Consider the following 11,826-nt stretch of genomic DNA (forward strand, 5'->3'; position numbering starts at 1 on the left):
CGGTAACGCTAGAGGGCACGCTTGCGCTGTGTTTCGCTACACTTGTTATCCTTGTTGTCCATGGATGGAGCTAGGTTAGCTTAGCTAATTTAAACTCTCCTGAGTGTGTCAGTGTGTCGTTCTTGGTTTGGATCATGTAGTAGGATACGGACTGAGCTGCTGCGTTTAAAACAGTGGGAACTGTCGACTTATTTCACGAAACGTACAACTAGCCATTTGTTTAAAAAGTGATTCATTTGAAAATAGAAACTTTTACAAAAGATGAAGCATGTTTAACGTAAACCTGGGATATAGCTGCGTGCCACCCCGAGGAAGCTTTCGTGTTCACCGGTTTATCCAGAAGTTGAACTCCCAGGTAAGGTCAGCCGTCTAAACACTTGGTTTGTGATCATTTTTATAAAGCTATAGGTTTGGTGCAGTAGAGTAGTTGATATTATAATTTTGCGCCTGTTGATCCGGTTACAAATGTGTGAGGCAGGTCTGTGTAACTCAGCTCAGTTTTACTTATTTGTTGATACAGGCGAAGATGGTTTCCATTGTGCTGCTCGACATTGTTAGTGTGTCTCACAGATAAGAGCATTAAGTTTAAGTCAGCCTGTCTGGAGTATGACAACAGGTGTTTACCGAGCGTTACAGATTTCTTAAATTAGTGACACCGAGATGCAGTTTTATTCCCTATAAACACTAAAACAGTTCGTATGACGGGCGAATGTGCTGGATTTAACATTCACACATTCATTCGTGTCCTGAAGCGTTGTCCCTTTCAAATTAAGAGCATAAACGTACTTCCAACTGTTGAAGCTAGCCGAGCCATAGTGACCATGGAAGTCGGAAACCTATGGAAATTATGCATATTTGATGTTTGCATCTTATAATTAATCAGAATTAACCGGGCCAAGACCTTTTGCAATTCATTTTAGATGCAATTAAGATTATTTTGCTTTGTGTAAGGTTTTGTTTAACTTAATGGGGCGGCAATGTTTGAAAACACTTACTGTATTACTCAACATTGACAAGCAATGATTGTCTACTTGATCTACTATTCTTTTTTCTTCTAAACATGATTATGGTTAATACAGATTAAAGCCTGCAAAACGTAAAAGACAATAGGCCACGAGTAATCAATTTTAGGTTCGCAGCAGCATCAACTAGCGTAGCCTACAAATCAGTGTTGGTCTGATTAAAATGCAGTTGGGCAAAAATAAAAAGTAGAGTTGATGAAATGAATATGAACAGCATTCTGTAAAATCTATTAATAATCCAGAATCTTTCAGTTTTCTTTATTTTGTTTGTATTTTTTAACTAAGGTACAGCATTAATGGTTAAGATTTATTATTTAATGGCTCAAACAGATTTACAATGACAAGTTTTCTACTGCAATATTGGCTTTTAATAACACAACTTGCCTAGAGCAGATATTGCATATGAACAAATACATGAAAAAAAATAAATCCTCCAAAACAAGTTCAGCTGTAATAAATTGCAAAAAGCATTAAGAGAGAAGCATTAAGTGGATAACAGTTTCAAATATTTCCTTTTCAACCAGTCTAAAATTAGTCTCTTAATGAGTTTTTCTCCAGACACTGGTAAAATTCTCACTTAGTTTTATTCAGTGTAGATTGTACAGTCAGTTGTATTTTCAGGGCAAGCTCAGGTTCAGGAGGGCTTAAAAGATCAGTGGTATAACATGGGGTCAGACCATGCTGAGCTGTGAAAGTGATCAATAAAATCTTGATGATTTATGATTGACGGAAATATTGTCTTGTGCTTTAGCACCAGTTAAGATCTAGCTAAAGCTTCCAACTTTCTCAATTATATGCGCAATAGTATTTTATGAATAGTACATTGGGCCCGAAATTGCTCTAAAGTAGCGAATGTAGTCCACATGGGACTGTACTTAACACGTGTTGAGTGGACATTGATGATCTTTATTTTCATAACAGTATCATGGATGCCGAAGGATATAGAAATGACTTACACTACACAGAAGCAGAGAGTCCTTGGCATGTGATGCAGAAATCAGGAGATCTGGATCAGAGGAGCAGAGATGGAGAGAGCTGGAAGCTGGTGGATGTATTTCTCTCAGGAGGTGCGCCATGGGGGTTTACACTCAGAGGTGGACTGGAGCATCGAGAGCCACTCCTCATAACCAAGGTGAGTGATCTAAAATACTCTTATATCAAAGATAGGTGAGAATTGAGGTGTTCAGTGCAACTCAGCAGGTTGGAGAGCTGGGCTTTAGCTGCAAAACAAAAATGCTTCTATAGGGTTTTGATTGGCAAAATCCTTAAATTTTTTCCTTCCTGTAAATTGTCAATTCCAGTCAAGTTGTCAATGTCATTAACAAGTTGCACATTTTAATACTGTAGTCAGCAAAGTATATAAAAATTACATGCAATCAAATTGTCATTGTTGCAGCATTCAACAGCATTTTTAACATTTTAAAACATGTGGGTTTACCAAGTAAATGACTAATAAAAGCAAGATCATCGGTCAGAGGTGTGTATTTACTGTATATATGTCAGTGAATAGCTGCATCAACGGCAGTTACTATCCGTGTCCCCTCAAGTGAACATCCTCAATGTCCTTTCACATTGGATCCCAAACAATGGATCATAGGACCTTTATCATGATCGCACAGGTGAATATAGTTGGCAAAGTTAAACATTACTCTGTGTTTGTGTTTGCACGATAACTTTTGGTAGTAGTGGCCCAGACACTAAGATTATAAACTAAGATTATAATTTTAGTAGTTGCTGTCATCTAACTAAACACAAGGTGCTGACTACTCTGACAGATCACTGCTTACTAGGCCTGTGCGATGAAACAGTAGGAATATGTACCAGTGATAAACACTTCATCAATAGCAAAAAGAAAACGAAAAAACCCTGAGCTTGCTCCCTCCCTGTCTCATGCCTTGATAATGGAGCCTGCTATGAGTGGCACACAAATACCCATTCGTTTAACAGATGTGTTGTTCAGTTGTCATCAACAACAAGAAGCATAAAGGGAGACAAATGAGTCCAGCCAGTGAAGACGGTGAGGAAATTGTTAACATAAAGGGACGGGTCAGTTTGGCAGTATGACGTTTTTTGGTTTCTCTAAGTCTAACTCATATCAGAACACCATTGTGTGTAAACTGCAGGAAAATTGTCCCGCCCAAGAGTGGGAATACAACAAACTTATTTTATCACCTACAGCAAAACTGTATGACAAAACATCCAAACAGTATAAGGACATAACTTACTACTTTCCTCCTGGTCTTTATTTAAAAGTGATAATTAAAAATGATCAATAATTATCTATATCAACTCACATGAAAATTGTTTTATCACAATATCAACTAGCCCTACTGCTTACTGTGCAAGGCAAACATTTTACTGTCTATTGTTCTTGTGTGTATTTTTATAGTTTTGGTTGGTTGTTCGGTCTGCTACTTTGGTCCAGACTGAAATATCCTAACATTTCCATGATTTTTTTTAATATGCATTCCCCAGAACATGAATCCCACTAACTGTGGGGATTCCATTATGTTTCCTCTAGCGCCACCCTCAGGGTGACATTTTTGGCTTTTAGTGAAATATCTTGACATCTTTTGGATGAATCACCATTAGCTCGTTGTTGGTATTGGCACATAATTTGGTACGGACATTCATGGTTCCAAGAAGATGAATCCTTATGATCTTAGTGATCACTTGACTTTTCTCTAGTGCCACTATGAGATCAAAATTTCAATTCATCCAGCTTAATTAGCCTCAGTACTTTGTGTTCTATGCTAATAAGCAAATGTATCACCATGATAACTTGCTAACCTACTATGATGAACATGAGACTCAAAAACAAACCCCTCTTCTCCTCCCACCCCTCCCTCTCCCTGTTCGGTTACATTCTGCCCAGCCCCTCCTTGAATCCATGAGATTCTCTGATTGGTTAGAAAGGTGAAGCTCACTCGAAAACTTTCAAACTATTTCAACCAAGAAAGTTTAGAAAAAAGTTACTTACTATCAGCATGTTAGCTCAAAGCACCTCAGCCTTGAAGAGCTGCTAAAATCGCTGTAGACTCTTATGCTTGTTTCAGAGCAGTTGCATTTGGATGTAGCTATATTATTAATGTCTCCTTTCAAGTTTGATCTGCTCAGTCTACAGCTGTGGTCATTTGGCAGATCTGGCTGAAGTAGTACAGTACAACCGGAATGCTTGGAAGTCAGCATTTTATATCAGCGTTCTGCAAAAAAAAAAAACATTCAACTGAACATGAACTATAGCTTGTAATTCTTGTGTGCTATGACTTTAAGTGGGTGATACGAGCAGCAATATGCAAACAGTGGTCATGAGAACAACCTAATCACAGTGCAGCCCAATCAGCTCTGAAATCACACTGTAACCTCACTTTTCTGTTGACTGTGTAATGATTTACCACAAAAGACCTTGCTAGTTAATTTGACTTGCTAAAATCCCAGCACCTGTTAGTTGAGAACTGTGTCCCTGCTTGCTTTTTGGTCGCCATTTCTGTATTCACCAAAAACGGGTCCAAAGTCCAAACTCCGATGACTGAAACTCTGGATCATATGGGCTTGGAGCAATACAGTCAGGACCACCTTCACCCCATTACCGTAGGTTTTACAAGCATGTGATTCAAATGAATAGAATTCTGACAATTTTAAGTCCTTAAGCTGTAAGATTAAATGGCGAGGTCACATTGCTGAATTGTGTGGGGTGAAGCATTGCCCAGCTGGACTGCCGTTCTCTGGTTTGATATTGACAGCATTTTATTGTTCATGTAATGTCACTGAACGCCACATCCTTACTCCAAGGACCAACAGCTGATCTGTTTGCATCTGATGGTGAGATATTGTCTTTTACACTGAACTTTTCACCTGTTGCTGACTCCCACTTGAAGACATTGTTCAGTGATCTCATAAAATAAATTGGTCATGGACGAGACTTAACACGTGTCTGTCAAACTGTCTTCAAATGCGTCAGAGTTATGTTTCATGTCACTTACACTAGGGTGTGTGTTATTAGATCCCACCTGGACCTTTGCTTTCTCATATTTTTGTGCTGGGTTGAATTTCAATTCCGAGGGTAGCATATGGTACCAGGAGCAGAGGAGGAATGTTGGAGCTTTGTTTGATTTTCTAAATGTAGTGAATTATCCATGACAGCCTGAAGCCCGTAGGAATGGCATGATGGGATAAATTAAGTCAGGATTAGTGATTTGTGCTCTTTCGGAGCAGCTCTCAGATTATCACCATTGATTTACAAAGGTGTGTTGTTGAATTCTGTGAGTTAACTAGATAAGGATGCAAGTAAATCTACTATTTCCCTTAAAGTATATATACAGACCACTGTCTGCTTGATACTGAAAAAAAAGTTGAATTCCTCTTATTCCCAACATTTGTCTGTCTAATAATATAAATATGTGGATATGTAGCAGACAAATACATATAAGCCTGTGTGTACTACCTGGTGCCCTTTGTTCTTTATCTGCCCAATTTTTTGTGATGGTGATTTCAGTGTAACATATCATAGGTTGCTTTCGCTGCCTTATGTTTACTATGTCCTGCTTTCATGAGTGCAGTTTTAAAATAACAGCATATCTCTATCCTACGTGAACAGGTGGGAATGACGTAGAAGTTAAATTCCTGGCTGATCAGATCAATTGTTGGATTTATATTTATAATATTTATATTTATATTATTAAACAATAAAACACAGCATTTACTTATTCTTCTGTGTAAAATGTAAGAAAATACTTTGTCAGGCTAGTTAAAATGTTCTAATAATTTTCCTGTCCACTGTGTACTGCTGAACCATGTCACACAGCAGCAGCACCCTATGGATTTTTTGGTCAGGTTTCCCGCAACTAACCATTTGTCAGCCACAGTCCACTTCACTGTTTGTTGACCTGTAATCAGAAAAGTCCAGTTTTCTTTTTTTTTTTTAATTAGATTTTTTTTCCTTCGCAATGTCTTCTTGTTTTTGTATGTATGTATTTCTGCCTCAGTGTGAGTAGTGAGCACACTGGTTTTGGCAGGATGGCTGTTTTACATAAAAACCTGAGGAACACATACTTGTGAGGAAGGCCAAACTTAATAACTTTGTTCTGCATTCTCTGAGATAGCTCAAATGAAGGATAGTTTAAAAAAAAAAAAGGGGCCCTCAGTTTGATGAGAGGTTTAGAGTATTGGTTAAGAAAATATCCTGGATCTAATTAAAATTCTTAACATTCCATTCATAACTCAGGTTATGCTCAAGGTCTTCATGGACTTAAAGTCCTTAGTCTCAATAAACTTAAATAATCCTGTTTTACCAAACACAGCTGGGCATGCATCTCATACATATGTTTCCTCTGCCAGGATCCAATTTTATGTGAGGAAAGTATTGTTTACTCTTAAAGAACCAGCACCAGAAACACTGCAGAATATCTGTGTTCTTACACGCTGTGATAAATCACCTGCAGGTAAACAGGTTTTACCAATTAATGAATCCTTTGTGTGACATTATTGTGGGCTCAGCTTGTACCAGGATTGCTCAACCTCTGGCGCTAAGTATGGCTCGTGGGAGGAGAAAGACTTGAAGATTCAAATAGTTTTCTGTTTGTGGAAGTCAGAATACAGAATGTTGAGAGGATTATTGAAGGACATTTAGACTGAGATGAAGGAATGGATGAGTGCACTCTTTGATGGAAATGATCAGCATTATTATGTATGAAATACAAAACATAGTTATTGCAAAGATTATTTAGTGTTACCTAAATGTTTGTGGCTTGCTAACCTATTATACTGAAACAGTTTTTTTTACGCTTATGTGGAAATCTGGAATTCCCTTTGTTTGAGAGTAATTCTTTTTTTTTTTTGGTATTTTTTTATGCAAAAGGCACAAAGTCACTTCCACTTATGTCTTATCTGGGATTTCATAGACATAGAATCACTGTTGTGTGTAGTACTTGTAAGTTTCAGTACCAATAATGAAACAATGCTCATTTCAACATCTTACTTTTTGTAATATATAAACATTGTTCTACAAATCCTCTTTTGCATAAAACAAAAATTTTGTTTTAGAAAAATAAATTGCTGTCTAAAATCCACAAGATTCTGCTTTTACACATGCTTTCTGATTAAAGAAGTATATAGTACAAATTTGGGAATACAATGCCAACTTTTCATACAGTCACATTTTGGTCACTTCCAAAAAATGTATTGAGGTTCAGTACCCAGTCAATCACATGTATGAACAAAAACATTCACATATTAAGGTGTTAATAGTTTTTTTCTGTCTTTCTTATTCATTAAATCATTAAATATATTATAAGCAATATTTTTATGTGAACAATGAAGCAATATTTTGGATTGCAAGGAAGCAATGGATCAAATGACTATATATAAGAGAAATGTATCACTTGTGATAAACCCACAGAGAATCACCACCTGACTCTGCGGTTCCCCTCAACACTGAGCGTCTTAGCTTCTTTCAGCTCAGCGTGTAACTACTGGTTTGAGTTATCCTCAAAACTCTCACTAGTTTTGTTTTCCGCAACAGCTGGCAACTGTTTTCAGTGAAAAAGCATAAAAGCACTCTTCACATTACCTGGCTACAGCAGGTAGACAAAGTTAGCAGCTAGCTGGTGAACATGGGTGAACACTTAGCAGGTGTTTGTGTAACTCTGACAACTGAGTCATACAAAGCTAACATCTATTTCGAGGGTTAACATGCTAACCCTCATGACATTTCCTTTCTCTTCTTCTGTCATGAAACCCACTGTTTGTGGGTTATGTTGTGCACTCCCTAAACTGTCCTCATAACTACAGTACAAGTACAATGATTTAATCTTGTAACTCCATAGATGCCACTAACAGAGTCATGTGAATAGGTGTATCGCAGATTTGCAGGTTAACACGGTTATTGTGTGTTACAATCAAATATAGTGATTTATTCGAAGAACTTTGCAAAAGGCACAGATGCTTAAAACATCTGTCTACATTTAGAGAGACAGATGTTATTCAACTAAACCCTAAAAACATTACAAGCAGTGCAAAGGTCAACTTTGGGTGCGTTTGTTTATGCGGCTGCTGTTGACTTGTCAAACTGCGATGAACATTCTCAATGATGTGTGCAGCCAATGCCGAAAACCACACATGAGGTCTGAGTTCAGTGCCCTGTCAGCGCGCTGCACAGGACATCTGTCAGCAGAAAAGACACATTCCTTATTCTCATTGCCACCACATCCTTCCCTTCATGTCCCACAGAGAGACACAGGGCTATTTTTAAGGACACTCAGGCATCCAGGATGGCTGCAGTTTGACTGATTATAACCTGGAGGAAGATGGTAAACAAAGGACATGGCATGGCTCATGCTGATTGGTCTGCCGTGGTGAAAAGTGTTTGTAGAAGCAGTATGAATCTCCTGCCTTGATGTTGTGTGAACACTGTCTTTATTTGCCCTTTGGTTTTCTTTTATACTGCAACTTGACACTTTGTTGTTTTTATTTACATTTTTAAAATATTTGTTTTTGTGGAGCCTTGTTTCCTGTAAGGTTGTATGGAATAAAAGCCAGATTAGTATGTAGTTCTAGCCTGTTTTACAGATATCCTGTCAAGCTGTTTCAGTACTGGCTGACATCTTTCATTATCATGAACAAACATAGACTGTAGTATTCTCATTTTGTGTCAGTCCTGCCCTGATCTTGGTGATACTGAAATAGCAAATGTGTATTCATCACCAACTGAAAGTAGTGCCCAGTAAATAAACTATTCACTTGGGCCTGCAGCTGAGAGTGACAGACAGGTTAGAGAAGTCAGAAAGTATTGAGAGACAGACTAACGCCAACACACTGCCAGAGTTGTGATGTTCACACCGGCTGTGTCTCTGCTGCTGCAGCTTTGTCTCTCTACATAGAGTTTACAGGTTACTGGAATGTTGAATGTTGATTTTACTTCAATATAAATTAATTTCTGATTTATTTTTGACAGAAAACGTAACTAAAATGACACTGTCTCTACATGCAGCTGCTAAAATGGTTAAAAAAAAAAAAATTCATGTCTGTATCATGTTCAGATTGAGTTTAGGCTTAGAAACTATAGAGGAAGATGTCGGTTTTATGTAATGTTGCTGCTATGATGTCAATATGATATCAACATCTTTTCTTCGTCATACTTGAAAAATAGGTGAGAGGCCAAATCTCTAGATAACGGCTCATGGCTGCAAGGCAGCATGTCGCTCTAACCTGTTACTTGAGCTGTGACACCTCTATCTCAGACCTTAACTTAATCTTACTTGCCTACAACCATGGTTATGCTTGTGAAAAACAACAGTTAGTCTAAATGTGATTAAAATCATTCATCTTACTATTATCTAGTAAGAATGGTTTTGTAGTTTCAGTTAAACTGTGGTGTTTTATGTCTGTTTTAAACCCTGTAACTCACAGTAAATGTATCAGTCAGTGATTCAGTGTTTCTACAAAATACACTACCATATCAGGACCGTCTCAGGAATCCAGCCAGCCATCATAAAAATCCTTGACCTTAACCCTGCTTTAAAATCAGAATTCTAGAGGAATGAAAATGTTCTATATTAGAGCTATTTTGGCTCTGGTTCTCTGTTCTGGGGAAAAAGGCCGTATAAGACGTAATGGTCTGTAAATGTACACATACCTCTGTAGTTGAGTCATGCAGCCCCCACTCACAGGTTGAGTGGAGACCTGATAATCAGCTGCAGAGCTTGGCTTGTGTGTGTTAATGTGCCAACTGCCAAGCAACTTCTGGCTGCTTTTCTTTCCACACTTAGCCATTCTGTCTTGCACCTCTAATATCTGACTCTCTGCGTCAGTGTGAGGACAGCCCTGACCTTAAAGCTTGGTGTATCTGACACTTCAGAGATGGGATTCTTTCAGTTTAATATCTTGTATTTGGTGGGCCCTCTCCAGAGATAGAGTACATCAACACTAGCAGTTGCTGACTTCAGTTCACTGTACTTCCCTTTGACAGATGTGTTATTTCAGGTGTCTGCCCGCAGACAAATACAATAGTGTTTGTTTTTACATCATGCCATTGGTTTGGACAGCAGCTTTTGAAGTATTTTTATAGCCTTTGATCCTTCTCTTTAGAAACTGCCCTGCCTGCTGTTAAGTCTGGTAAACAGTGTGTTTGTCACTGTTACCATATAAAATACATTAAGAATGTCAACATGAGATGCATGTCTCTCACATACTGTATCAGTTAAGCATTTTTCATAGTAGTAATGTTGTGCTTGGTTTTGATAAATCAACTGCCATAAGGTTTTGATTGAGATAATTGCAAGATACATTTTCTATTATTCATGTATTTCACAGTATTCAGCTGTCAAAATTTAGCATTTAGCATTAACCACCTACAAAACATGTTCTTGAGGTTTTCATGGAGTTTTTATGACGTTAATGATAATGAGCTTTACATTATTAAATTACAACATAATTTTCTTTCATAAATGGTTTTCTGCATTGAGGATTTGTAATAGACACTGACAAAATTTGTCCAAATTTGATCCTCATGTCTTCAACAACAGTAACTTCATACATTTTTCAATTTCTATTCATTTATTCATGCTGAAGTAATTATTTGTGCAAAAATCAGACTCTGGTTCCAGCTTCAAGAAAACAAGCAAAAACAAGCATTTTATTTTGTCTCCTTGGGCTTTAGCAAATTGTGATCGGTATTTGTCACTACTTTCAACTTTTTATAGACTAAAACACCACATTGATTAATTAAGAAAATAATAGATTAATCAGCTAAGAACCCTTAGCTGTTCTACACCACACAAACATTGCCATGTAAGGTCACATTAGAACAATCTGCACCACAATAGCTTAAAAGCTTCAGTAAATATCAGATTTTTGCTTATCACTGAATTTTAAGTACCGAGAGGCAGTAAGTAGCACCAAGGTTAGGTTGTGCGAGGTTACTTAATCACTGTAGTAGGAGGCCCTTGAATATAAGAAGCATAAGAAGTCTGTTCGTACCTACTTATAAACTGTGTATTCTCTATGTGCTGGCTGCCATTCTGATAATGGCATAATCCATGATTGGTGTGCAACATCCTTTCTACTCCTGTTATCACATCATGCTAGAGTACACATGCCAGTGGCAGAGGTTCATGAAGACAGTTTGATGTCATCTACTTTCCTCTGAATTCCAAAACATATGTCGTCCTCCGTTCGTATCAACTCACGCTAGAGCTGAACAACAATCAGAATATTATTAAAATCGCAATATGGCCAAGTGCAATATCCAAATCACAGGAGCTGGATTTTTTTTGATAGTAGTAGTTACAGAGATGCCCCAGCCTACAAATCATGGTCTGCTGACATAAACATGCTTATTTGGTACAAGACCCCAACAAAAATTGCATCATTTTATATTTATTTCAGTGAAAATGACAAAGCAAAAATGACCATTCCAACTGAAATTGTGACTCATATCGCAATCACAATATCACAGTGTATTTCACAATATCATAATCACATAATTGCAATATGATTTTTTTGCATCTCATTCAGCCCTAATTCAAACAGAAAGGAGATGCTGGTGTTCCTAGGTACGGCACATACAATAAACTGGACTGTACTGCCAGCTAACAGCTAAAGAATGAAAAGTTGGTGTTGGTGTACAACTGGAATTTGTCTAAACTGGGGCTGTTCCCTAAAGGGTCGATGCATCAGTTGAGAGGTCTTTTGTCAGATGACTCACTGCATGTTTTTAGCTGCCTCACAGTACACAGAGCAATGCAGGAACAACAGTGTATCAGACTTTAAACTGAACATACAACCTTCTTAAATGACAGAAAAGAAG

The 11,826-nt window shown here is 37.7% G+C and overlaps 1 protein-coding gene across 5 annotated transcripts in view; it reads left to right on the plus strand.

Annotated features, from left to right (window-relative positions):
- Positions 1 to 7: 7 nt before the first annotated feature.
- Positions 8 to 11,826, plus strand: part of shroom2a (shroom family member 2a) — a 34,833-nt gene continuing 23,014 nt past the window's right edge. For 2 of the 5 annotated variants that reach the window (XM_056379404.1, XM_056379405.1), the window contains exons 1-2: positions 8 to 355; positions 1,944 to 2,154. In XM_056379404.1, coding sequence (XP_056235379.1) covers positions 1,948 to 2,154 — 207 coding nt within the window. In that variant the 5' untranslated portion in view covers positions 8 to 355; positions 1,944 to 1,947. Of the gene's footprint in view, positions 356 to 1,943; positions 2,155 to 4,451; positions 4,845 to 11,826 lie in introns of those variants that run through there. The other 3 variants (XM_056379406.1, XM_056379407.1, XM_056379410.1) reach the window with 3 other exon arrangements.

This window comes from Seriola aureovittata, chromosome 6 (assembly GCF_021018895.1).
Source record: "Seriola aureovittata isolate HTS-2021-v1 ecotype China chromosome 6, ASM2101889v1, whole genome shotgun sequence".
NCBI lineage: Eukaryota > Metazoa > Chordata > Actinopteri > Carangiformes > Carangidae > Seriola > Seriola aureovittata.